The 27,793-nt window shown below is 53.4% G+C and overlaps 1 protein-coding gene and 1 long non-coding RNA gene across 2 annotated transcripts; one reads left to right on the top strand and one right to left on the bottom strand.

Moving 5' to 3' along the window:
- Nucleotides 1–2,646: 2,646 nt before the first annotated feature.
- Nucleotides 2,647–27,269, bottom strand: FCRL4 (Fc receptor like 4). The gene is made up of 12 exons (XM_060644597.3): nucleotides 26,770–27,269; nucleotides 24,665–24,685; nucleotides 20,738–20,992; nucleotides 19,421–19,675; nucleotides 18,863–19,144; nucleotides 17,565–17,852; nucleotides 10,409–10,522; nucleotides 9,293–9,320; nucleotides 8,297–8,391; nucleotides 8,000–8,068; nucleotides 4,169–4,200; nucleotides 2,647–4,070 (listed from the first exon to the last, which is right to left on the bottom strand). The coding sequence occupies exons 1-12, from the start codon at nucleotides 26,798–26,800 to the stop codon at nucleotides 3,954–3,956; spliced, it is 1,587 nt and encodes a 528-aa protein (XP_060500580.3). The 5' UTR covers nucleotides 26,801–27,269; the 3' UTR covers nucleotides 2,647–3,953.
- LOC132686718 (uncharacterized) lies at nucleotides 17,774–19,678 on the top strand. Its single transcript, XR_009613838.3, has 2 exons — nucleotides 17,774–17,874; nucleotides 18,955–19,678. It is a non-coding gene; the product is annotated as an uncharacterized LOC132686718 (long non-coding RNA).
- Nucleotides 27,270–27,793: the final 524 nt, after the last annotated feature.

Here is a 27,793-nt window from a genome sequence, read left to right as displayed (position 1 = left end):
GTACCACCAAGGTCCATTTAATTTAGTGTTAGAGACAGAGAAAAAAGAGGACTTCTCATATGCTTATTAAAAACAGAATTTTAATCCCAATTAAATCCATTCTTTTAAGTCCATTTCATCCTGTATAATTTTTTTTTTTTATAGTGATGACTCTGTGTTAAAGAGAGGACTTTCATAAGCCGTCTGTTTCTGGAATGAGTCCTGGGAGTTCTCACTTGTCCCTGGATACGACATAAAGAGGTTTGTTCCCTGGGACAATGTCAGCTTTCCCCATGAAGTCTGCATCCTTAAGTACGGTCACTGTAATACGAAGGGTCAAGAGCCCCCTTTAGTCATTTACTATGGTTCTTTTGATGTTTCTTCAGAAGATTCAAGATCCAGTTATCACACGTGGCCAAGGCTTTCAGGCAAGTGTAAGGAAATAAGAAACCGCCTGTTGACAGGGCTCAGCAAGGTGGAATGAGTCTGGTAAACTGACTACAACCAACCCCAGTTGACCCTTAAGCAGGGTTACTACACCAGTCTGCTTATACCTACACATTTTCCAGGAAATACAGGGTAGGACTGGCAATGTACTTTCTCTTCCTTATTATTTTCTTTTTTTAAAATTGTTTTTAAACATTTATTTATTTTCAAGAGACAGAGAGACACAATGCGAGGAGGGAAGTGCAGAGAGAGAGGGAGACAGAATCTGAAGCAGGCTCCAGGCTCCGAGCTGTCAGCACAGAGCCCAACAGGGGGCTCAAACCCACCAACAGTGAGATCATGACCTGAACCGAAGTTGGACGCTTAACCGACTGAGCCACCCAGGCGCCCCAACGCAAGCTTTTTAAAAAAATTTTTTTAATGTTTATTTTTAAGAGAGAGACAGAGACGGAGTGTACGCGGGGGAGGGATAGAGAGAGAAGGAGACACAGAATCCGAAGCAGGCTCCAGGCTCTGAGCTGTCAGCACAGAGCCCGACACCGGGCTCGAACCCACGAACTGCGAGACCACAACCTGAGCCAAAGTCAGACGCTCAACCGACTGAGCCACCCAGGTGCCCCAAACACAAGCTTTTAAGCTGGACTAAACTGGAGAACCTTCTGACATCAGCTCTGCCCCTGTACTGTGTACCAGAGTATGAATGATGCTTCTCTGACCCCAGCGTTTTGGATAAAAAGTATTTAGTAAGCACCTACTCTGTGCCAAGCACAGTTCTAAGTGCCTGGGGTCTGTCAGTGAGCAAAAGAGACAGAGGGTGTTGTCCAATGAAACACACTTTCTCGAGGGCTGACGTACAGGAAGCGTAATAGTTAAGTTTTGTAGCGTGTTTCACAGTGACATGCTAAGGGGAGAAGAGACGAAGGAGATGGGCTGCTGGAGATCGGGGTGAGAGTTTCCAAAATACACGCGTTTCAGGGTGGGTCTCAAGGCCTTGACGGCCATCTGGGGGGAAGGGCTCCCCCTGCAGGCTTTAGGGGGGCTACAGTGTCTGTAGCTGAGTGATGAGAAGGAGAGAGGCGGGAGGTCACGGAAGGGAGGTCGGGGGGAGCGCCGTGGGCAAGCCAGGGCCCTGTGTCTGCTGATGGCAGAGGGGACTTCACTGCGAGTTTGAGAACACAGCCCGACTGCGGCGCCAGGAATGGGTGGTGTGGGGGAAAGACGCCAGCAGGGACCACAAACCCACCGCTGTGATGGGCGAGGGGGGCCCTCGCCACGGCGGAGGTGCTGGTGGTCACCGAAAGAGACCGTGTCCGGGTGTGGATATTTTAGTGTTTTATTGTGGAAGATTAAAAACCTACAAAGCAGAGGCTAGTGTGAGCCCCTTCCGCCCACAGTGTACCTGTCACCAGGCTTCAGAAATGGTGCACACGGCTGGCCCCCTTTCATCCACCTGCCCCGCTCTACTGGATGGTTTCAAACAAGGCTGTGGCACTTAATCTACGAATATGCCACTATGAGTTCTTAAAGATGAATAGTCTATTTGTAAAATAAAACATAAGTATGGGGCGCCTGGGGGGCTCAGTGGGTTGAGCGTCTGACTTCGGCTCAGGTCATGATCTCGTGGTTTGGGGGTTTGAGCCCCGCGTCAGGCTCTGTGCTGACAGCTCGGAACCTGGATCCCGCTTTGGATTCTGAGTCTCCTTCTCTCTCTGCCCCTCCCCCACTTGTGCTCTGTCTCTCTCAAAAATAAATAAATGTAAAAAAAATAAAAACATAACTATAACACTATCACTTATACCGAAAACAGACAATAATTTCTTAACAGTAGTGTACAAATTTCCTAAGTAGTATTTTTCCTAACTTGGTTTGAGGCGGGATCCAAACAAGATCTCTTTGGTTGATGTATGTATGTCAAGTCTCACTTAGCTTATAGGTTTTCTCCCTCTTTCCTTTCCTTTTTCCCTCCCCTCCTCCCCCATCTCCCTCCCTCCCCTCCCCTCCTCTTCCTTCCCCTCCCCTCCCCTCCCCTCCCCTCCCCTCTCCTCTCCTCCCCTCTCCTTCCCTCCCCTCCCTCCCCTTCCCTTCCTTCCTCTCCCCTCCCCTCCCCTTCCCTCCCTTCCCTCCCCTTCCATCCCCTCCTCTTCCCTCCCCTCCCCTTCTCTTCCATTTTTCTCTCCCCTCCCCTTCCCTCCCCTCCCCTTCTCTTCTTTTTTTCTCTCTCCTCTCCTCCCCTTCTCTTCCTTTTTTCTCTCTCCTCCCCTCCCCTTCTCTTCCTTTTTTCTCTCCCCTCCCCCCTTCCCTTCCTTCTTCTTGTCATTTGCTTGTTGAAGAAACTGGGTCACTTGTCCTGTAGATTTTTCCACGGCATGGATTTTATTGATTGCTGTAGCCCCTCATATTTCCTGTCAGCTGGTTGTTGGGTCTAGAAACTTGATCGGATTCAATTTTGATATCTTGGGCATGAGTACTTTGTAGGTGACATTGAATACTTCCATCAGGAGGCACAGAGTGTTCGGCTGTCTGGTTTTTGATGCTAACCTAATCAGTGGGTGTTCCATGAAATTTGCCATCAAAAGAGTGGTTTCCTGTGCCTTTCATTCCTTCTTCATTTATTGGAAGAATTACTTATTCTCATATCAACTATTCGGTAACTAAAGACATGCCTCCTGCAGGAAAGACAGCCCAGTACCCTTGGGTGGGAAATTGTGTTTGGAAAGCACAGCCTGTGGGAGGGATGCTCACTGCTGTTGGGTTGCTAATTATTTCTAGGCCTTTTCAGTGGACAGACCTAGGAAATAAATATTTTTTTAAAAAAGAGCTTGATATCAACTTCTGCGGATATTTCCAATTAGGGTTTGTAGGGTTATTAATTTTGATTTTGTATTTTTTTCTCTAGTGTGGAAAATCTTTGTCTTAAATAACATTAACATAATTGCCTTTTGCTTTTGGAAGCTCAGCCTAGAGGCTGCTTCTTAATACCCCAATTAATTAGTTAACACCCTATTTAAATTCTTTTCTCTGCAAACTAGTGGTGTGGATTCTTTTGTCTACAGCGCAATCCTGACTGTAAGCAGTGTAGGCAGGAGAGGTGGCCCTGGGCTTGGTGTGGGAAGGACCTGGGCACTGCGCATGGTTAAGCCAACCGATGCAGATGACCCCAAGTGGGACAGTTGTTGGGGACGCATTGAGCAGAGACCTGAGTCACTCAGGCGTGCCTTTGTGCAAATCCCAAATCACCAACACCTGTGCTTCTGTTTTTCAACAGGAGTGCTTCTCCACCCTTCTTCCTTTTCCCTAAATGGGACCGTGGGGAGCACATGACATTAGGCTCCGAGCAGGGGTCCAGGGTCTTCTCTTACCCGTGATCCTGGTCACCTGAGCAAGTCTTTCGGCAGCTGCCCCATCACCAGTTCAGAGAAGGTGAATCAGGAGTCGTGGATGTGAAAGCACGTGGGCAGTTGGGACCAGCTGGTCACTCCCGGGACCCTGAGGACTACACTGAGCTGGGGCTTCGGGGCAGGGATGAGTCACGCAGGTGGGACATTCTCGTAACTGTCCGTGGCATCTTCATGCTGAGACCTGACCTTTCCGGCAGAGTCCCCTTGGAGCTGTGTCTTCACCGAGGAGTAGACAACTGCGGCATGCTGGGGTGGAAAGAAGAGGAAGGAGATTCGGGAACAGGGAGAGAGGATGGGGCTGTGGGAAGTGGTGGGAGAGAAAACAGGCAGGGACAGACACTCACCTTGTCCTCTAGGGACGCTCCGGAGGCACTGGCTGTGGAGGGAAAGGCACTCACTGAACTACGGGCGTCCCGACCCGCTCAACCCAGGCTACGAGCTTTCCCCCCAGAGGCTGGGAGCCACTGAACCCTTTGCACCGGTGCTTCTGCTCCCCCCCCACCCCAACCCCCAATGTGCCCCACAGCACAGGTGGTTTTCCGTCTTACCGTTTCGTAGCCGAGCCCTCTGCAAGCTGTCTGTAATCTCCATTGATCTGTAAGGTCCTTCCTCACGACCACGCCAAGGAACCTTGCTCCCTGCCTTTACCACGTGTCAACACAGAATTTCTCTCTGCTTTAATCTTTGCCTCTCTTAGCTAACAGCACCTCCTCCTGACTCCAACCTCAGAGTACCCCCCTGACTGCTCGGCGGGTTCCCATGAGAGCGCTTCACGTGCGTGCCCGCGGGAAAACCCTCTGTCACGTTAACGGGTTCTCGTCCTTAGTTTTATCTGCACGGTTCTCCAGAAAGGGAGCTGCAGTGAGAGGGAGGTTTAGCTGATGGGATTTGCCAGATCCTACGTGTTGGGAATTAAGAGTCTCAGAGAACTGGATGGAAGCATCATAGCCACATAGTGATGTATGGAGACAGAGCCTAAAAAAAAAATGCTTCTGGGACAATTGAGGCTTCTCTTTATCACTGTGTTCTTACCATCGACCTTTCAGGGTTACAGATCTTCTTAACGATGTGATAGAACCTAGGTTCTCTCTTCCCAGAATTATAGTCATACGTGTCGAACTATGTGTACAATTTTAGGGGTTTCATGCAAACCTCAGGGAACTGGGGAAGAAGTCTTGCTACAGATCATTAGTAAATAAAATGCCTGAGAGAGAAGTTGTCCACCAACACAGTGCTCAGCTTCAGTGGTGTTCTGACAAATCCGTTAAAGAGTGTGAACAACAGTACATGATCAAGGTAATTCTAGAAGACGCATTCAATTAACCCAAACAACTTGGAGGCAGTTCTGATTCTGCCATTCAAAGGGTCCTGACTCATGGGGGTGGCTGAGAAAGCCAAGTGACGGACAAGGCAGGTGGTCAGTGTTGGCCAAGGACGGTGATAGGCTCTATAAGCAGGAGATCTTGCAGCAAGACAGAAGACTTGGTCTTTGGTTCGTCTTTTGCTGGATTTGTGATCTTGGGAAGGCCCTAATGCCATTGGTAAAACAACTGCAAGATTAGACTACAGGGGAGATTTCTACCACAAAGATATAGGGGATTTTAATTTGCAAGTGAGCTGCTGTATTTGGAAAAGCCACCTATGAAATGGGGGAAAATATGTGCTCGCTATATATCTGATAAGGGGTTAATATCCAAACTATATAAGGAACACAGAGAACTCAATAGCCAGAATCCTGCCACTACTGCCTCAACTAAAAACGGGCAAAAGACCTGAATATACATTTCTCCAAAGACAGATGGCCAGCAGATGCTGGAAAGGTACTATGCAACATCACTGATCATTAGAGACATACAAATCAAAGCCACCATGAGATGTCACCTCACACCTGTTAGAATGGCTGTCATTACAAGGGCAAGAGCTAACAAGTGTTGGGGAGGAAGAGGAGAAGAGGTAGCCCTTGTGCCCTGTTGGTGGAGCTGTAAGTTGGTGCAGCCACCGTGGAAGACGATATGGAGGGTCCTCAAAAAATTACAAATAGAACTACCGTATGATCCAACAATCGCATTTCTGGGTATGCACCCAAAGGAATTAAAAATCAGGATCCTGAAGGGATAGCTACACCCCATGTTTGCTACAGCATTATTCACGGTAGTCAAGGCATGGGAACCACCTGAGTGTCCCCAAACAGATGAATAGGTAAAGAATATGTCACACACACACACACACACACACACACACACACAGGAATACAATTCGTCCGTAACAAAGAAGGAAATCCTGACATTTTGACACCATGGGTGGACCTGGAAGTTGCTGTGCTAAGTAAACGAAGCCAGACACAGAAAGAAAAATCCTGCACGTGCTCACTTTATGTGCAGAATCTGAACTAGTCAAGCTCATAGAAACAGACGGTAGGACAGTGGTACCCAGGGGCTGTGGGAGGGGGAACAGAAGGAATGGTCAAAGGGTACAGGGTTTAAGTTACATAGGACGAGTGAGTTCTGTGGATCCACTAGGGAGCACTGTGCCTGTAGCTGGCGATAGTGTATCGCATACTTACGATCTGTGTTAAGTGTCCTAACCACACACACACATAATAATCATGATGATGATAGTAATGATCATAATAAAAAATAAGAATGGGTGGAATAAAATTTTACGAGATACTACCCATGCTTGTGGCCTTGAGGATGGTGATGGCTTCGCTGGCATAGACTTATCCTCAAATCGTCCAGTTGTATACGTTAAATATGTACAGCTTTTTCCACATCAAAAAAAGTAGTAGTGAACTACTTATAATATGCTAGAATATGGATGAGTTGCAAAACATTATGTTATGGGAAAGAGGCCAGACAAAGAGACTACACTGCATATGATTTCATTTACATGAAATTATAGAAAAGCAAAACTCCAGGGACAGAAAGTGGGCCATTGGTGGCTGGGGCAGAGCTGGAAAAGTTATCTGCAAAGGGGCAGGAGGGGACTTCCCGGGGTGTTGGGAGTGTTCTATGTCCTGATGGTGGTGGTGGGTCTGGGACTGGATACACTTGTTAAAATTAATTGACTATCTGTCACCTATCCTTAGGTGTCCCCATGGACGGATGTGTCCAGCTTGGACAGAAGACGGGAGTGCAGCCATGGAGCCCCAGCCCAGTAGGGCCCACGGCTCCCAAAGGACTCCAACGGTGGGAAGCTGGATGCGAGCAGGTGGGGATGAGGCCATTGAAGGGTCACAAAAACTGCTGGATTAGGGACGGCCGCTGTACCAAGGAGCGGCAGGAAGGAGTGTCAGGCAGGAAGTCAGAAGACAGCACTCACTCGCCTCTCAAGGAACGGCCTTCTTCTGCACCTGTTGCCAGACAGGTGGACGCCAGCTCCCAAGCACCAGCCGGGCGAGTCCTTTCCCACCCAGGTCCCCAGCACCCTCCAGGATGGTGAAGGGAGACCAGCCACAGAAACAGAGAGGCCAGCTCCACCCTGCCCTCTCACCGCCACCAGCTCCCGTTCTGAAGTTTGCCTGAACTAGCGGAGGGCTAAGTTTTGATGAACATCTTGAACTGGATATTCTAGCTGCTGACTTGAGACTGTGACATACCGTGTCCACCTGCTGTCTGTTACCTACGAGAATGGAGAATGTACTGAAAAGCCTTTGCTGCCAAAATGTTCACCCTGAGCGTGTGGGAAGATCTCCCGCAGAGCAAAGTTTCAAGAAACAGTGGGGAAACACATTTTTGTAATTAAGTCCTCAGTCTCGCTTGTTCCGTATATTGGCTACATGGGGCTGTTTATATGAACGAACCGAACATATGTGTCTATATTTATATACGTTATGTGAATGTGTATCTACACACGTTCTCACCACATAGCAGGTGGCTTGTAAACCTCATTACTTAAATACTTAATTCATTACTTCAGGGAAATTTTCAGACATCCGCCTTCACGGTCACAATATCGATCAGAAGGATCTGATCGTCAGGAGATACACGAAGCATCTTTTGGAGTCTGTCTTCTCTCTTTGGAATCTAAGCCCCGCCTACAGGGATTTCCACCTGCCTTGTCTGCCGATCGACTACGTGTACTCACTGCGGCACCTAGCACATAGGGGGTACTCAGTAAACACATGTTGAATGAAGGAGTATAGTTTGCAACCAGAATCTTCCCCAGTGACTTACCTTCCCCTTCTTGCCCCGGTCGAATAGTCTGGATCTCAGAATATACCAAGTGTCCCTCTCCGAGACTCCCTGGAAAGGAGAAATGGCACTTTCAAGGCTGCTGCCATCAGTGGTTATGTGCTACACAGGTTTCTTCCTAAGCTTCCTCCCCACCTTCTTGGACACAGAATGAAGCAGTGATTTCTCGGGGCGTCTGGGTTTGGAATGCCGTAAGGACACCAGGGCTTTCTCCAGGCATCCAGCACATTATCTTTCCCGGGCTCAGGCGGGAGCAGCTTCCCTACGGGGACTCCTTACCATTGCCGTACAAATGCTGGAGCTCCACTGGGCTGTCTTTCTGTCCCTGGCACCTGCCATGGGGGGCCTGTCCTGGGCCTGTGGCGGGAGGGCTCCTGTGACACATGGAAACGCATGATCATCCCTGGAACATCATAAGATGCACAGCAGCAGGATGGCCAGAGAAGAAGGGGCATGGGGGACATCGGCGGACAGCGCGGGACAGGGACCCGGAGAGGAAGGGGTGTGGCGGGGCGGGGAAGAGGAGAAGGGAATCAGCAGATGGCAGGGGACCAGAGACCAGGAATGGTTTAACTGGACCTTCAGTAGGTCCATATAGAGCCGGACTGTTCTTTTGAAAGAAACCCTAGGACCACAGTATGGGCAGACTTTTGGGGACAAGGCTGGCCAGTGTCTGACATCATTGTAACAACCATCCCATAGATGGAACGGTCACACTCAATTGGTTACAAAAGCCTCGCCTCATCACCAGGAGGTGTTGACTAAGTGTCTTCACACGGTCTTACCCGGACAATTCCAGAAGGAATTAGACACAGTCTGTGCTCCCAGTCACTGGCTATAACCCAAGACTGAGACGCATAGGTAGAAGAACCAGATTTTCCAAACCAAAGTTAAAGACACAAGGTCTGATGAGTACACGTGCACATGTGAGACTTCCCTGAAAGCTGGGACAGTTGTGCACATTTACAGCAATACGTTGCCTGACCAGAGTCTTGTCTGCTCCAGAAATACTCTGTGCCCACCTAGAAAACCTAAAATCTTTGGTATTACCCATTTGGGTGAGTGGATACATTTCAAATAAATGGATCTAAATACACGCAAAATCCATAATACGAACTATTAGAAGGTTCTAGAAGTTGTGATTTTGCTCATTTCAGGGGATGTGAAAACGTGGGCACCTAGCCACAGGGGCAGAAAGACACCACGTGAGCTAATTTTGTAAAACCACAGTCCTGCATAGTCTATTCTTGGAAGACCGGAAGCCTGAGGCCTCACCTGGTTGTGTTTCCTGGAGAACCATCTCCTGCAAAACAAAGCAAAGGCACATTTGTGTCAGCAGAGGGCGCTCCTTCCCAAAAACTTCATGAAGGGAAACTGGCTTAGAGAGGCCATCAGAAAAAGTCCATTGAGACCATGCACCCGGTCCTGGATTTTTAGGAAAATGATCTGGAAAAGGACTGAACAACGCGCGTAGCTTGCTGGGGGTAGGGCTCTACGTTCCTGGGCCGAATATGCAATCGTCTGAGACTTGACGAGGGTTCAAGGCAGAGATGATACACCTCAAGGAATACTGCCGGGGACCAAACGGTCTCTCTTGCAGAGCAGTGAGGGGATGTCACGGAGCATCCGTGCTCATGCCCAGAGGAGTCTCGGGCTCCCACTCAGGCCTGCTAAGGAGGCTCGTGGTCCAGATCCAAAGTGGCCCATGCAGCCACATGCATGGTGCTGAGAACAACGTGGTGGGTTGAACCGAGCTGATTAGATCAAGAGACCGAGTTGGAGGGCGGTTGTACTAGAGCTGAAATAGCTTCTGGGCCCGTCTTCCACACTAGGCTCTCTCGCATCCCAACTGTCCTGATGGGACTAAGGCAGAAGCCTCTGGAAGTGTGCGGCTTTCCCCTGGGGAGGGGAGGAGGGGAGGAGGGCGGGCTGGCCCGTGGAGAGCCCAGCCCTCGGAGCACAGGACGGCAGCTTCAGGCTTTGACACGGGGAAGTCTCCAAGGAGGAAGCAGGATAGAGATTAGCCAGCCTCCCTTCTCACGGCCCTTTGGTGTCTCTTGAACGCCCATTTGTGGGGGGTTCAGATGGGCTGCGGTGTGTAGCTGACTGACCATTTGAGCCAAAAAACTGCCCGGGGAAACTGTCCGTATTAAGTTTTTGGAACTTGACATTAAGAAGTTTACTTCCTTCCTACCTTTCACTCGAGACTTAAAGAACCCGGCCAGCTGCAGGCAACTCTCAACCACAGCACCTGTTCACACCTCAGGCGGAGGGTGTATGTCTGTGGGTGTTGAGTGTGGTGAGGCGGGAGACTGGTGGGTGCTCCAGGGAGCGGGGTGCTCGGCAGGGACCGGGCTTGGCCTCTAGCAGCAGGTAAGAGAGAACACAAACCTGACTTCCTCTGGTGCCGGCGGTAAATCAGCAGCCCTGCAGCCAGGACAAGAACGCTGAGCAGTCCCCCAGTGGCTCCCGCAGCAATGAGGCCCATCCTGTTCCCTGGAGTGCCTGAGGGGGGAGAGCCTGCATGAGCCCCGGGGAGAGAGGGCCAGGACATCCTGGAACTTTCCTCAGCCCGGCTGGGGTCCTGAGCCCTGGAGTGGGAGAGGAACGTAGCTGACCAGGGCTAGGCCCGGGCCGGTGCACACGGGAGGCAGCCTGAGTGGCGGGACGGGACCCTGCGCTCTGGTAGGAGGCTCCAGGCTGAGGGTCTGGGGGGCCAGGGCAGAGGGGAGAACGCAGCCAGCTCCCTCCGCTCACCCACAGACACCAGCTCCAGATTAGCGTTTGAGGGGACCCTCTCTCTGGATAGTCCGTATTCTTGTACTCTGGCCTCTTGGGAATTGGCCCCGGCCCCCCGGGAAGATGCCACATGAGGCTGGTTCGGCAGCCCGCTGAGAAAGAGAGCACATATCACTGCTGACGGGCACTCGGGGAACCAGCAGCAGCTCGGACATGGCTCGCCATTAAAACCACGCTGGGACGCCAGAGGGAAACAGCACTGCCTCGCTCCTCCTAGAAGCGCTGAAGGGGAGGAGAGAAGCCGAAGGAAGCAATAAACTCAGTTGTCAGGGGTTTCTGACTTTTCCATTGGATCCATTCTCCTCATTCAAGAGATTTCATGTGGGTGATGCATTCATTCACTCATTCACTCATTCATTCATTCGGTAGCCATTTATTGAGTCCTGCCATGTGCCAGGCCTTGAGGACAGAACAGTGAACAGGACTGCGAGGTCCCTGCCCTCATGGAACTTACAGTCCAGGGAGGGGAGGCAGACAATAAACAAATACATTTATAACATGCCTGGTGACGGTAGGGGCTAAAAAGCAAACCCAGACTAGAGGGGCAAAGAGTCGGTGGGGGTGGAAATGTTTGCATGCAGATTCTTGGTCCTGACAGAAACCAGATTCAGACTTCGGATGCCACAGGATTACACAGAGAACATTCGCGTACCAGAACCACAGCAACGTTAATTATGATTCCCACCTAACTACATGGCACTCTGTGTCTGTGGTTCCTGCCACAAGGTAGGCACTCAGCACCCAGGGCCAGCGGCCATTGGTGGCATTTCTGTCTCTATGCTTTCCCTTCCTGACAAAATCAACACACCTGTGAGTGATTCTGCCTGCAAACGGTGTTCGTGGGGAGTTGCTGGGCCCCCCCCCCCCAATACCATGACAGCTAAACCAGAGGAGTGGAATGCCAGGGAGAAATCCAGGGACACAGCAGCTTGGCTGTGTGTCCTAGAGTGAGTCTTTCCCCATTGCCCGCCTGGGCGTCCACCTGTGTCAAATCAGAATCAGCAATGCCTAGGGTACCTAGGGTTCCAGATTTAACGAGCAGAGAGCAAGTCTTTCCCCTCCCCGATAACCCCATTTCCTAGAAGAAATGGCTCCTCTGGGGAAAGGAGTTGAAATATGTTTTAGTTTGAAAGGCACAGAACAGTTGCGCTCCGTCACCTCCAACAGTCTAGAAGAAATGGGCTAATTCCTAAAAACATACAACCTGTCAGGACTGATTCATGAGGACCGGACAGACCAGTAATGAGTGAGGAGATTGAGTCAATAATAAAACCCACCCAATGAAGAAAGCCCAGGGCCAGATGGTGTCACCGGTGAATTCTACCAAGCACTTAAAGAAGAATTTTAACTCCAATCCATTCAAAGTCTTTCCCCAAACCGAAGAAGAGTGAGCACTTCCAAACTATTTTATGAGGCCGACATCACCCTGACACCAAAGTCAGATAAGGATGCCAGGAGAAAAGTACAGAGCGATATACCTGATGCATATAGATGCAAAGATTTCCAAAGAAGGTATCTAACTGGTCAACAGGTACATGAAAAGGGGCTCAGCATCCCTCATCAACAGGGAAATGCAAATCAAAACCACAAGGAGATACCGACTCACACCTGTCAGAATGGCTATGATCAGAAAGACAAGAAGTAGCAAGTGTCGGCGAGGATGTGGAGAAAACCCACATGCGCTGTTCGTGGGAATGCGAGTTGGTGCAGCCACTGTGGAGAACAGTATGGAGGTTCCTTAAAAAGTTAAAAACAGAACTACTATGTGATCCAGCAATCTCACTTACGGCTATGCATTTGAAGACAATGAAATTACTATCTGGAGGAGACACCTGTCTCCCCGTGTTCTTGACAGCATTATTTATAGTAGCCAGGACAGGACAATACCTCAGCGTCTATTAACAAACAATTGGACAAAGAAAATATGGTATATGTCATTATTATATATATATATATATATGATGTCTATTCCATCACATACATTATATATAATATTCCATCACATATATAATATATAATGTTCCATCATATACATTATATACATAATATTCCATCATATATAATGTATATGATATTCCATCATATATATAATATTCAATCATATATTATATATAATATTCCATCATACATATAATATTCCACTATATGTATTATAATATTCCATCACATATAATATATATAATATTCCATCATATATAATGTATATGATATTCCATCATATATTATATATATAATATTCCATCATATATATATATTCCACCATATATATTACATATACTATTCCACCATATATATTATATATAATATTCCATCACATATAATATATAGAATATGCCATCATATATATTCTATACATAATATTCCCTCATATATAATGTATATGACATTCCATCATATATTATATATATAATATTCCATCATATATACTATTTCACCGTATATATTATATATAGTATTCCATCATATATACGATGCATTATTAGCCATAAAAAAGATACCCTGCCATCAGCAGCAACATGGATGAGACTTGAGAGTACTATGTTAAGTGAAATAAGTCAGACAGAGAGACAAATACTGTAAGAGCTCACTTAGATGTGGAATCTAGAAACGCCAAAGTCGTAGAACAGCTGGGGTGGCCAGGGGCTTTGGGGGGAGAGCAAGATGGCAGTGTTAGTCAAGGGGCACAACCTTCCGGTCATGATGGGAGGAGCCAGTGCGGGGCGTGTAACGCACAGCGTGGTCGCTACAGTTAGGGACCCTGCGCCGCACACGTGATAGCTGCCGAGAGCAGGTGGTGGAGTGTTAACCCACCCGTTGCAGCAGTCGTCCCACGTGATAGAGCACGTCATCACGTTGTATATATCATCATATATGTACCACCAATTATGCCAATTCTGTCTCAATACAGGTGGGAGAAGAGAGAGGGAGGTGTAGACTCCACAACTGGATCGGTGGGTTAAGATCCTGGCTCCTCCGGCCGTGTGGCCACAGACAATGATTTCATCTCCCTGTGCCTCAGTTTCCTTTTCCGCTGTTGTTGGTGTATTGTTGACATACGTGAAGCGCTCTGAACGCTGCCCGATGTGGCGGGTGGCGTCCAGGCAAGTGTTAGGTCTCGTCTGGCACCCTCACGCTACGCCCCAGGCCCTTGGGAACCTCGTGCTACCTTCCGATCCGTTCAGGGGACGTCCCCCCAAGTTAGGTTCGCTCCCACACAGCACCACCCCGGCCACCTTCAGCCCATTCCACAGACTGCGTTGTGTCTCCCCCAAGATTCACATACTGAAGAAGCCTGGAGTCCCAGCGTGATGGTTTTGGGGATGGAGCCTTTGGGGGGGGTCATCAGGTTTAGGTGAGGTCGGGGGGGCCCCATGATGGGATTAGTGTCCTTACAAGAAGAGACACCCGAGACACCCCCGCCCCCGTCACCCCTCTCTGCCATGTGAGGACACAGGTGTTCCAGGAAGGCCGCTGTCTGCAAGGGGGGGAGAGGGCCCTCCCAGAACCCGACCACGCAGGCGTCCTGATCTCAGACTTCCGGCCTCCGGGCCAGTGAGAAATGCATTCCTGCGGGGGGAACCACACGAGCGCAGACTGCCAGACGTTCTCTGCTGCCAGAAGCTCTCCCGTTTCTGCGCACAGAGATTTTGCACTAAGGCCCACGAGTTTAAAAGATTTTGTGAGAAATCCCCTCCCTGTCATTGGCCAGCCGAACCCTCGATGTCTGCTTACTCCGTGAGAGCGCGTTCCCCTAGCGGAGGATGACACCCGTTAGAGTCGTGCACGCCAGTGCGACGGCAGGCGTGGGCAAGGACACAGGTCCCTTGTACTGACCTTAACCTCCGGAAGCAAGAGGAACGTGTTCACACTCAGCTCTGAGTTTCCAACAGACTCTCTCCTGCCCGCTTCAGGGAGTGTCGCCTTTGGGCTCCCCGAGGACACCTGTTTCGGTACAAGAGCCCTTCCCCCAGAGGCCGCCCTCCCGCTTGCAGAGCCTTTCTGGGGTTCAGGGCCGGCGCATCATCTTCCTGGGGGGCGCCCCTCGGCAGCTTCCGGCTGTGCTAGCCTCTTCTCCCTCTAGAAATGCCACGAGCGTGACACCGGGCTCGGTCTCTGCCCATCTGTGCCGGGACCACACCCACTCACAGCGTTCGCTGAGAAATTTCCATAGTGAGAGGCGGACGCTCCCGTGGCAACTGTGTGTGGGAAGACCTGACCGGGGAGGGCCCCCGTGATCACAGGACTCGCCCCGAGGGAGCTGAAGGGAAACTGCACGGCAGCCGGGTGGCCCCCACAGCAGCCCCCTGTCCCACAGCCCCTGAGCCACCTGCTCGGGGACGCGGCTGTGTCAGGGCCGACCGCTCTCGGCCCGTTCAGTGTGGCTGACGGTGGGGACTTCCTCGGAGGACTTCTGACCTTGCCCTCCGCCTCTCGCAGCTATGTGATTGTGTGCAGGTGTGAGCTTTGTGACCTTACACGAATTGCCACACCTTTCTGAACCTCAGAGTTCTTTTCGGTAGAATGGAGACACCAGGGACATCTTCACCTTCCGGGATAGTTGCCGTGGTCAGTATAACCGTGTGTGTAACATTCATTCACTCAGTAGGTGTTTATCGAATGCCTACTGTGGGCCAAGCCCTGGTCCTGGCACCTGGGATACAAGAGTGGTCAGAATACAGACCTGCCTTCGGGAGACTAGTATGGGAGCGGTGGGAGGGACAGAGAGACACGGCACGGCCGGTGGGGGTAAGCGCTTTGAGGAACGACACGGGGGCCCTGGGGAGGAAGGGCCAGGGTGGTCTGGGCACGTCTCACTGGAAAGGTCTCACTGGGGGAGGTGAGGGGTGAGTATGAGGCTGTCACGAAGAGCAGTGCAAAGGCCCTGAGGCAGGAATACGACTGGACGGCTTGAGGAAGAGACAGGGGGCCGCGGTGGCCGGAGTGGAGGAAGTGAGGGGAGGGAGGAGGGAGGGCAGGTCCTGCAGAGCCGCGGGACCTGGTGGACGATGGCCGTCACCCTGAAGGAGACGGGAAGCCCGCGGACGGGGCTTCGTACGGAAGAGCAACGTGAGGTTCAGGCTCCTTGGGATGCTGCGCAGGGAAGGGGCTGTGGAGAGCAAACGCGGACGCAGAAGGCCGGTGGGGGCGTTGCCGCAATAACGCAGGGAGGGAACACTGGCGACTCAGGGGGCAGGGGAGGCTCCGGGAATGGCTCAGGTCCCGGCCTATCCTGAAAAGCCAGCTGGATGAGACGCGCAGGTGGCCTAGACGCGCAAGACGGAACAAACGGCAGGCCTGAGTTTCGGCCTCAGCAAGGAGGAGGGTGGGGCTCGATGTCCCGGGCGACGCGGCAAAGCAGGAGCAGTTGGTTCGGGGGCAAAACCAAAACTTGGGATGAACTCAGTTTGGAGACGCGGACGAGCCCTTCCTGTGGGACATCTGGACTGAGCGCCAGACGCGTGAGAGGTCTCAGCTGTAGGCGGTGTGGGAGTCGTGGGTAAATAAAAGTCCGAGGTGCATTTAAAGTCACGAGACAGGGTGGGGGGCACCCGGGTGGCTCAGTCGGTTGGGCGGCCGACTTGGGCTTAGGTCACGATCTCGCGGTCCGTGGGTTTGAGCCCCGCGTCGGGCTCAGAGCCTGGAGCCTGCTTCCGATTCTGTGTCTCCCTCTCTCTGACCCTCCCCCGTTCATGCTCTGTCTCTCTCTGTCTCAAAAATAAACGTTAAAAAAAATTTTTTTTTAAATAAAAAAAAGATAAATAAATGTAAAAAAAAAAATTTAAAGTCACGAGACAGGGTGAGACAGTGCAGACAGTGGGCACGGAGGGGGGACCGAGGACAGAGGCCCGGAGAGATGGGAGGACCCGGTGAGGGAAGCCTAGACCCCGTGTCTGGCCACGGGCAGGGGACAAAGTGAGCCGCGTCTGGCGAGTCCAGGAGGAATGTGGTCCCGGAAGGAAGGCGGGGCCAGCTGTGTCGAGAGCTGGTGACCGGCCGAGTGACACGGAGACAGAATTGCCGTTGACCCCAGCAATGTGGAGGCCCGTCCACCCTCGTCAGCGCGAGTCGGGTGCCGGAGAAAGCCCGGTGCCGACGGGGTTGGGAACTCTGTGCGGGAGTCCTGCAGGTACGAGCAGGCAGCCTGCTGCCCTCCCAAGGAAAGGCTGGTGCCCTCGGGTGGCAGGGGCACAACCAAGCTCGGTGGTGCCAACAGGGCTGCGTGGGAGCCTGGCCGCTGTGGCTTCTTGGGGACAGAGGGAGAGACACAGGGGCCCAACGGTGGGGCCCAACGGAAGGCCCGTCCCCTGAGCGCACGTGACCGGGCCTGCGTCCCCTCCCCGTGCCTGTCGGCCTCCTGCCCTGCAGTCTGGGCCCTGAGACCGTCAGGCCTGCAGGATGGCTGGTCCTGTGGGGCCGCAGGAGGCTGCGATGGGCCCCGATGCCTCCCTGAGAGACGCGTGCCCTTGACACGGACGACCCTGCGATGCCGTTAACGAGCTGACGCGGCTCTTTGACATCGGCACGTGACGGGTCAGAGGGCGGGCACGTGCGGTCGTCTCCGGGGCGAGAAACGGCTCCTGCCGGCCATGCCCCACGTGCCCTCTCAACGTTCCCACGAAGAAACTGTATCGCGGTGGGAGATGGCAAAGCGGAACCAGAGGAGGCAGAATCAGCAGCCGTGTTGGCCACGCCCACCCCCAACCTGAGGAAGCCTCGGTAAGTAAGGCCGCTGGAGAGGACGGCTCACCTGTGACAGTGACGTTCAGGACCGCGCTGCAGACGAGGCCGTGGCCGTTGTCGGCCGTGCAGAAGTAGCCCCCCGCGTGGCTCCCGCCGACCGCAGGGATCTCCAGCTGCGCCCTCCGGGAACGCCGGCGTTTCGTCCCCAGACTCTCCCCCGTGTCCTCCCGGTGCCAGGAGAACGTGGTGTCCCCTGTGCCTTCGGCCGCGGAGCAGATGAGGACCAGAGGCTCCCCCGCAAGTGCCCGGCCCTCCGGGGGCTGGGTCTCCAGGAGCACTCCGGACACCGGGACCCCTGCGTGGACACGAGACAGCGGGTGAGGGCCTGGGGGCAGGGGGGAGCTGGCGTGTCGGACGGGGTCACTCTCTACGTGACTTTAAGATAAGATCTACTCGTCAGCGTGGGGCCCCTGGGTGGCTCAGTCGGTTAAGCGTCCGACTTCAGCTCAGGTCATGGTCTCGAGGTTCGTGAGTTCGAGCCCCGTGTCGGGCTCCGTGCTGACGGCTCGGAGCCTGGAGCCTGCTGCGGATTCTGTGTCTCCCTCTCTCTCTGCCCCTCCCCCGCTCGTGCTCTGCCTCTCTCTCGCGCAAAAATAAATAAACATTAAAAAAAAAAGATATGTTCGCCAGCAGGTGCTGGTGTTGTAGCACATAGACTGTGCAGTTGGGACCGAGACCCTCACTAACCGTCCTGCCTCCATCCTGAGACATGAAGTCCCAGGAGAGACAAAGCAGCGTTTGAGTTTTGTCTGAGGTCCTGGCGGCCGCCTGAATCGTCTGCAGCGACAGGTGACCGTGACCTGTGTGCAGTGACAGGCGGTGGCTGGCACTGGGCTGGACCACACCTGCCTCTGGGAGCCCTGCTCAGGTGCCTAAGACGAGATGGTGATTGTATTGATCTCTGCAGGTGTGTGCGTCCCGCTCGTGGGCGGGCGCTCCCGCCCTGGGTGGCTGTTGGTTGGGAAGAGGCTACGCCTAGCCCCTCCGTAGTTCGCCCCCAGATCTGGCCTTCTAGAAGGTGCCGGCTCAGTAAGGAGCAGGGCGCCTCGTCGTCTGGCTCGCGTTCGTCTTCCCGAACCCTTGCATCGAAGTCGGCCGCTAGCCTTCCGAGGCGCTACGGTTCCCAAGGAAGGCTGAGTTTTTAGGAAAATGGTGGTGGTTCTTTGATCACCGTACCTCGCTTCTCAGGGCCAGCCGCCCCCATCAGGAGGCGGTCCCCGCCTGCACAGCGCGAAGGCAGCAGTTTGTGGGGGTGGGGGAAGCCCCCACCCACCCCCACCCCGCCGGCGGCTCTCCCACGCTCACCCTGCACGTGGACGTGCACCGGGAGGCTGAGCTTGTGCACGCCCTGGGCCGCAGCAGCCCCGCACGTGTATGACCCCGCGTCTTGTCTCCAGATGGCTGTGATCCGCAGTTCCGGGGCCCGGCTCCAGTCCGACAGCACGACCCAGCGGTCCCTGAAGAAGCTGAAACGAAGCACAGTGTCCGGCCGCTCTGGAGGCAGCTGAGTTTCGCAGCTCAGGTTCACAGAACTGCCCTCTGTGGGCTGGGAGGGGGTGACTTTCAGCTTCGGGTGTGGAAACAGTTCTAGAGAGAAGAGGGAAACCAAGGTGTCAGAGGGCGGCCCTGGGGGCCCTGGGGCAGGCGGGCTTGGCTGCTGGGTCCTGGGGAACTTCAGACACAAGGCAGGACACGGGCGGACCCCGCCTTCCCCTCTTTCCGCCCCAGCTCGAGTGCAGGGGCCCCGCGGCTCTGCCTGCCGGGGGACACGCATCCCTCGTTACCCAGCGTTGGGACGGCAATGGGTGGGTGCCCTGTCACACACTGAGCAAGTCGGTAATCTGCATGAAATGGAAGGTTTACCTTGAATTTGAACAGACTTGGTATTTGACTTCCATGGGTGCATTTTGTCCGCACGCCCAGTGCAGTGGTAGAAGCCACTGTTGTTTGAACTTGCTCGTGGTATCGAAAGGTCCTGGCTCTGATTGGAGGCGGAGATGACTTTTCCGTTCCAAATGTACTTCACAGAGGTCAGTGTCTCTCGACTCCTTGTCTGGCACCTCAGGACCAGTGTGTCACCTTCAAACACGCCATGTGGAGCCTGGAGCACGAGCCAGCCTGGAAGCCACGCAGAGACAGGGGCTTGGTGCTGAGGACGTCCCCTCCGCTGGGTGCAGCTCGATTCGCAAGGCTTGGCTGTGTCTTTCCTGTCTCTCTTGCAGGATTCGTCTCCTGCCCTGGGCCCACTCCTTCCCTCCCGAGTCTGTATGACCTGCTTCAGCGGCAAGTCGTAAATGAACCCCAAACACACCACCTTGACACCCCTCCCCCCCTCCGCCACTCGGGGGCAGAACCACAGCATGAGGATTCTAACGTGACCGTGAGCCGCACAGTGACTTTGCCGAACGCGGTTACAGATCACCCCCGACCGGCTCACCCGGGCCCCAAGCGGGAGTCACTGGGGGTTGGGGGTGGGGGGGATTCCGGGGAAGAGACTAGAAACTGTCACCGTGCACTGGGGTTTGCCCTGTGGCAGGCTTGTCAAACACAAACCCCCGGGGGCGAGGGACGGGGAGCGGGGTCCCTGGCGGACATTCTCCCGCTCTTTAGACGCACGTGACAGGTCAGTTCTGTCCCCTGTAAGGTGACTCAGGGACTGACTGCCTGTCCCCCAGCGCGGTCCCCATGTGGTGGTCCAGACCATTGTCTGTGAAGTGGGCAAAGCAGGACCGGGAGAGAGTGGGTGCCCCCTGAGGCAGGACAGTGGGAGGAGAGAAGGGACGGGTGTCAGGAAGGGGGAGGGGGAGGGACTCAGGCCTGACGGGGAAACTCCCCTCCTCCGAACTCAACTGTGTCCCTGTCTTGTCTCTTGCAGGAGGCTGGCCGGCCCTGAGGGCACGGGCTAAAACAGCCTCAGTTTGCAATCCCCTAAACGAATTCCTTAATTCCTCCCCGTAAAGGCACAGGGATGTCTGCCAAGTGGTGTTAGACAATGACACTCTAACGTCTGTCTCGACAGTCCTTTGAAAAACACCTACAGACAATGAGGAGCCCTGGGAAATGATGGTGTTGGAGGTCAAGGGTTAGAACTGAGCGAAGGCCCCCAGGTCTGCCCACCCCAGGGGGCGAGGATACGCGAAACGACTTATAAAGGTCTAAGTAATTCACCTGCTTGCTCACCTGAAGAAAAGATCATGTTCACTTGGTCACTTGGGAGCGAGTCCTGGGTCTGGCATCTGTACTGTCCAGAGTCACGGACCTCCAGGGTGTTGCCTGGGGTTTCGCGTAGCATTCTCCTCCCAAGGTACCAAAGGAACCGTTTTATTTTCTCTGGAGCGTGGAAGTGAAATACATTGCAAGTCAGGGTCACTGTCTCTCCTCTGAAGGCGACGGTCCATGGAGGATGGAGGGAAATCACGGGTTTGGACACAGCTTCTGAGGAAGAGAGAGACAGAGCCTGAGATGGGGATGCCTGTGGTCCCTGCCGCGGCCGTCTGTGTGGGACGGACCCGAGGACCAGGCTTGGGGGGATCCCCAGGAAAGCCCCTGTCAGGAGGAACACGGTTTGCCTAGGATCGGCTTTCCTGGCTGCGTTCACCTTTGCCAGGGGTGCGGTGGCCGCTCTGTGGTCTGTAGGGGCAGGCTGGCCTTCCAGGGGACGACCCCAGCCGGCCCCGCTCTCCGTGGAAGGGCAGCCATGCGGGCTGGGCCCTCGGTCGGTCCCTCCTGACTCCCTCCTGTTACAGCCGTCTGTCTAAGAGGAGCCTTTGTGTGGCGTGGCCACGTGGTGGGGTGGGGGCTGTCGACGGGGGCTTGGGGGGGGGAAGTATAGGAATTTGGGGGTTGATTATGCAATTATGGAGAAGTTGTATTTTTACCGAAACACGAAGTAGGTGTGGGATAGTGATGCTCAGACAGAGGCACACAGAGCGTGAGTGCCAGGAGCCAGAAGCTTCTCACTCCCCAGACTCAAGGATCTGCTTCTTGACAGTGGAATATGGGCCTTGCATGAAATCAGGCCCTAAGATCTTTGGAACCCCGACGGACAGACAGGAGCTGGAGCGTGTGCAGTGAGAGTTGAATTCTCCCCGTTGAAAATCAGGGAAAAGACTTCTCTCTGCCTTCCTTTTCTTTAAGAATTTCTTTCTAGCGTACGTGAATCTTTGGACACTTGCCAGTCTCACCACTGGGGAATGTCCCGCTCAGGAAGGAGCCATCGCCTTTTGGAATGTGGACAGCTAGGGGCAGAGACGTCTCCCTGCTCCAACACGCACGGCAGCCCCAGCCCCAGACTATGCAGACGTTCTTTCCTGGCGTGGCTAAGAGCCAGTTACCCCGCACAGTGGTCTTCCCAGGTACTGAGATAGAGCTCGGATGAACTGTGTGGGACAGAAGGCACCATCAGGGCCTTGTGCCTGACAAGTGACTATTTGGCCGTGGGACCTGTGTGCCGTGGGAGGAGGGGCTGCTCAGCTGAGTCAGGAGTCGAGATTCCCTGGTGCCCTGGTGACCTCTTAGCGGATGGCCTGAGATGCCCGTCGCACCCTGGTTTGACTTGTCTTCAACAACAAGTGTTTTCTTTCTCTGCTACCTCTGTGGAGAAGATTTCTGGATTGGGAGAAAATTTTGCTTTTAATTACATTTCCCCAGCAACAAACTGCCACGGAGGCACGTCCCTCTCTAGGTGTTTATTTTCTGAGTTTTGTACCTTTGAGATTGGGAGGGCTGGTCACTGAAGTGGACCCAGAATACGCCACCGTGGCCTGAAAAATTATGTTGAGCTGAGGGCATTTCAGAGTAGGTTTCATATATGTTTTTTATTCTGAACACCCTTACCTGCCTCCCAGAAGGACTCTGATATATATCGCCTCCTAGGAGTAACCAGGAGCAGTGGACTCTTACCAGCAAAGACTAAACAGACGTCACAAAACTACGCTAATGTGCCGTCTGCTCTCCAAAGGGCCAGGGCCAGGGTGTCTTTCCTGAAAGCCCTTCGTTTTCCAAGAAGTGTCCTCCTCCCTGGCCCCTTTCCCTGCTCAGACGGTATCTGAGCCCCAAGTCCCAACCGCCTCCCGGGCTCGCAGTTTCTGTGCGCCCTGGTAAGAAGGGAATACAAATCTTTCTCCTGCGAATCTGTCTTTTGTCTGTTTAATTGGCAGTCCCCAGTGAGACACTTAAGGGGAAAGAGATGTTTTTCTTCCCTGAGATGCTACTCACCATTGGAAACCTCCACCCACACTCCCTTCCCCTTCGTGGTCTGCTGCCTGGGCCAGCAGTTTGTTGGGCTAACCTCTCGGTGTTACCGAGGAAATACGATTGCAAAGTGACCTCTCGCATTCTGCCTGAGATGCAGGAATTCATGACTTTGAGGACAGTTACCAGCCAGTACTGGGTCGGGAGATGTCAGGGGAATAGAGCCAGGAGAGGACCCCTCCACCCCCTGCCCCCAGTGGGGGGCGCTGGGAGTGGTCTTGCCTCTATGGTGAAGGAGCCAAGCTTCCTGGGGGGTTGGGGGGTGGGGAGAGCTCTCATGCGGTTTTGTTACCTCCCTCCTCCCCCAACTTCCTGTCGTGCTGCCTGAAGCTGGGGCCCCTACCACGTTTAAAAAATCAATATGAGACTCCAGCTTTGTTCTGCAGAATTGCCTGTGGTAATCTAAGTTCGGTGAAGTAGAAAATAAGCCAGATTATTTCCATGTGCAATATTCCATTTTTCAAAACCAAAATCTCAATCACGGGGGCATGCAATTTATCATAAAATCTTAAAGTGGAATCACCATAGGCGTGCTTTTTCATTAATGCCTTTACGCTCACATGAGGACTGTCCACATTTAAGGACGGCTGCAGACTTTAACCATTCTTACCTTTGTCTGCAAGAATACCCAAATAGATCTTTTAGTTACACCCGAATGTAAAGGGGATGCTCTCCCTGTGTTGGGGGCAAAATTACAGAGTAATGGGAATGCTTGTTTTAGATGAAAAAGCTGATGCTCTGTTTGGTGATGCAAACATTCTTGTGTCTCCACAGACTTTTTCTGTCTCTCTTTAGAGGATCGTACAGGCTATTCCATGTTTGCAGTGACCATGGATAGAAACCCCTACTGTCCGTGTTCCTGGGAAGCATCTGGGATGGGAAGGGGCGACTGGGCAGCGGGTCTTGTACCCGAGGGAAGGGAAACCTTCCGCTGGTGTGTGCAGCTTGTTTCTCACTGGTCCGCGGACGCTGTCCCCTGCTGTGTGCTCAGAGAAGACGCACCTCGTCGGGGTCTCGTGAGGTTTGGACTGAGTCAGTGAGCTTAACCACATCTAGTGGCTGATCTGAGATACTTGGTGTATTTTCTTCTCCATCCTAGAGCATTTAGCGAAGTCTGGCCAAGTGACAATCTCTTCCCAGTTAGGCAGGGTTTTGTGGGAGATGGTCCGTGTCCCCTGACCGAGGGGGACGGCCACAGACCCAGGAACTGCAGGGGACAGTGTACTTGAGGGGGCCGTGGCTCCTGCTGGCTGGGGCCGGATGACAGCAACCAGCCCCCCAGGATGAACTCAGTGGTTCTGAAGGGATTTTTGGACAGCTCCCCCAAAGCCTGGTCTTCCTGCGGACCAGCAGGGCGGGGGCTCAGAGGCGACACGATCTGAGCCGTTACCAGGAAAACATCTACACAACCTGCTGGACTTTGGGGTGGAGAGCTTGCTCATGGTAGGGGTGGTGCTGTGTTGGGCCAGGAAAGGTGAAGAGGCAGAGATGTTTGCATCCTGGGTGCCCCTCACCGAGGTCCCAGCCTACCTCTCGCCTTCCCTCCCAGGCTTCTGTGCACCTGTCAGGGCGGCCAGCACCCCACATCAGGTGCGGGCACGCCCCTCCTTGACCTCTGTGACGTGCACCCCAGCCCTCCCCCTCCATTCATCTGACACAATGGCAGGTATGACCTGAGAGCATGACTCTCCGGCTCATGGGGTCAGAGTCATAGGACAGGGTGACGTTGCCCTGCCTGTGTCCTCAGGATGGGGATGCGGGGACCAGGTCTCCCCTTAAGAGCACTCCAGACGGAGGCCGGTCACTAGAATATCTAGAAACGGAAAAGAGGAAAGAAAGAGGGGGCCTACTTACCAAGCTGTCCGCAGACTGGAGCTGTAAAGAGAGGTGAGGGTGAAGGTCAACGCGAGGCCAGAGCTGAGCCCTCCCACCCAGAGAGCCCCCTGCCGGGGCCCCGCTCCAACGAGGGCGGGAGAGGCGTGCCCAGCCCCACCACCCGGAGGAGTCAGGGGACACGGTGGCGGCCAGAGCGCAGGAGGAAGAAGGCCTGGACTTCAGCGGTGCGATGCTGGGCGAGCTACGGAAGCCCAAGCCTCCCCTTCCTCATCGGCCACACGGGGACCACAAAGGTGACCTCGTGGTCTTGTTTCAGTGGGTGAAATTAGTAAGTCTTCCATTACTGGCTGCTGTCACTGTCCTTTAAACGTGAGCCTGGCGGGGCGCCCGGGTGGCGGAGCCTCCAGCTTCGGCACAGGTCATGATCTCAGGGTTTGTGGGTTCGAGCCCCGCGTGGGGCTCTGTGCTGACTGTGCAGAACCCGCTTCAGATCCCCCGTCTCCCTCTCTCTCTGCCCCTCCCCTGCTCCTGCTCTCTATCCAAAATAAACAAACCTTTAAAAAAATACATAAACAGGAGCCTCGTGTGGCTGCTGCTCAGACCTGGCTTCACCATCTCCTTGCCTGGGGGCTCTTCCCTTCAGTATCAAGAAAAGGCAGGTCACACCCTGAGGAAACCCACCTCCTCCTTGAAGCCTTCTCGGATGCCTCTGGGCTGCAGGGTCCTCACTCTGCTCTAGGCTCTAGTGAGCCATCACAGCTCGCTGAGACTGGAAATCCGATATGCGGTGCGGCTAACAGCACGGTTCCTGCGAGTGTGGCCTTGACCCCTGACGGCCGCTGTATGGAGCTTAAGGGCGAGAGACCGTCTCTGTGCCTTGGCTCCCATATCGGCAAGGTGGGATTTATCGTAGTTCCAGCTCACGGACTGCTAGGAGCTTGGAGTAGGCTCACACATGGGGTATTGTTAGAAAAGTATCTGGCGTGGTAGGGGCTCAGCAATTAATTATCAATTGCCATCAGCGAGAATTAACGACTGTCACCACACATTCTCTCAGGAGTCATCGTGGAATATTTTTGTGGTCTGTTTTCAAGCCAAATGCTTTTGCATTTGTACTTTGAGTTCCTCACCAGAGTGCCGGCTCTTGGGGACAGAGACCGTGTCCTCTGTGTCCTGTGTTCTCCCCCGTGCCCACGATACCCCCTCGTTCACTGTTTACCAAGTTCCCGTGATGTGCCAGCCTCACTGATAACTCTGCCCCTAGTTAGGGTCTGGAGAAGCAGCTAGGAACAAGAAATGAGCTTAATAAATATTTAGTGTACAAGTGACCGACTGGTCATTTGTATTAGCTTGTGCTGCTGGGACATTAATGCCTCACTTGGACCAATATTGAAAAATAGTACAGAGGTGGAGTGAGTGGGGGGGAGAATCCAAGGGAAATCATCTTATTTCCTGTCTTGCAAATATCAGAGCAGGGCATGACTGTAAGATTCAGAGAAGGAAATAACTGTCTCAGTAGAAACTCATTTCTTTCTTTCTATTAATTTTTTTAAACGTTTGTTTATTTTTGAGAGGGAGAGAGCCCACGAGCAAGGGAGGGGCAGAGAGAGAGGGAGACACAGAATCCGAAGCAGGCTCCAGGCTCTGAGCTGTCAGCACAGAGCCCGACACGGGGCTCAAACCCACGAACCGCGAGATCATGACCGGAGCCAAAGCCGGAGGCTTAAACGACTGAGCCATCCAGGCCCCCCGGCAGAAACTAATTTTTATGTTGGCTCACATTTAGGACATGTTCCCTTCGCACGGATTTAGGGCTTCTGTGATCAGGGAGATAACTGAATCTAACCGTGGATATTTTATGTGGTGAAATAGGCCCACGTCGGGAGTAGGAGGAAATTTTTCGTAGGCATTTAAAAGCAAGCAATGAACACACTTTTGGAAATCATTCCCCAACCCCCACCCCCCCATACCGTTCGATCAACACCTCACCTCTCGTTCATTTCCTACTATTTTGATATAGGAGTGGAACCCATTTGTTCAGCAGCCCAGAGGGGGTGGGGGGCTTTTGTTCGCGGAGAGGTTCGGGTTCCCCCGAGAGCAGAGGCTTCTGCTCGCCCACTTACCCAGGACCAGCAGAGATGCCCACAGGAGCATCGGCGCGTGCTCTGGGATGCTCTGGGACGGACGGACGGGCCGGTCCCGGCGCTGGGCAGTGAGTAGAGCAAGGTGCCTCTGAGTGTGGCCGGCTGTGATAGCGAAGTGAAAAGAGGAAGTACAGGAATGTTTCTTAAAATACCAGCAGCACGTTGCCCAGGGCCAGAGACTCTCAGTGACGACAGTCACTGTCTAGCAGAATAAGTAGTGCTCACACTTCGTGGTGTCAACGGCGCCGCAAAGCTTTCGTCGTCTTAGTCTCAGAAGCTTCCAGCCACTGCCTTCCAGGGAACCTGCGACATGTGCTCTCTCTGCTGCCAGAGGCCAGGCAAGACTGCAGACCTGCTGTGAATCACATAATCCAGGGACGTCCTCGAATCGGTCCGGAGCAGGAGAGGTTCTCCTTCGAGGCCGAAATGCGCTTCTCTGACCTCAGGGGCCTCCGCCGGACCACCTCCGGCCGAGCATCCACATGTGACGAAGCATCCGAATCACAAGACAGCTCGCGCTCCGTCCGACACATATGAAAATAGCCTGACTCATTTTCTCAGAGGAAGCTACAGACTTTGATCTGATTAGCAGGTGGACGGCAGACTCAGTTATAGCCCCATCTCGCTCTTCCTGGAGAATGCACTGCCAAACTTTCCGTTGAGGGTCCTGGAAGCTAGAGTTTGTTTACAGGAATGTCCTGACAAATGCACACGGATTCTCTAGCTGTAACTTACGTGGGGGGCCGGGTGCTGGGAGTCCAGGGGTAAGCAAGAGTCAGTACGCTTTCATGGGAAGGGGGCAGGCAGAAGAGCCAACAAAGGGCTCAGTACAGAGTGAAAAGCGCTGTGAGGGTCCAGAAGGAGGGAAATCTAACCCAGGGCTGGGGAACCAGGAGAAGATTCTCAGGGGAAGTAACAGCCAAGTTGAGGTGTCTTTCCAGGACTGAGCAGTGAGAATGGACCAAGGTGGATGGCACTCACCATCACCATCATCTTCATCCCC

The sequence above is a fragment of the Panthera onca genome, chromosome F1 (assembly GCF_046562875.1).
Source record: "Panthera onca isolate mPanOnc1 chromosome F1, mPanOnc1 haplotype 2, whole genome shotgun sequence".
Lineage (NCBI taxonomy): Eukaryota > Metazoa > Chordata > Mammalia > Carnivora > Felidae > Panthera > Panthera onca.
This window is presented reverse-complemented; position numbering and strand designations above follow the sequence as displayed.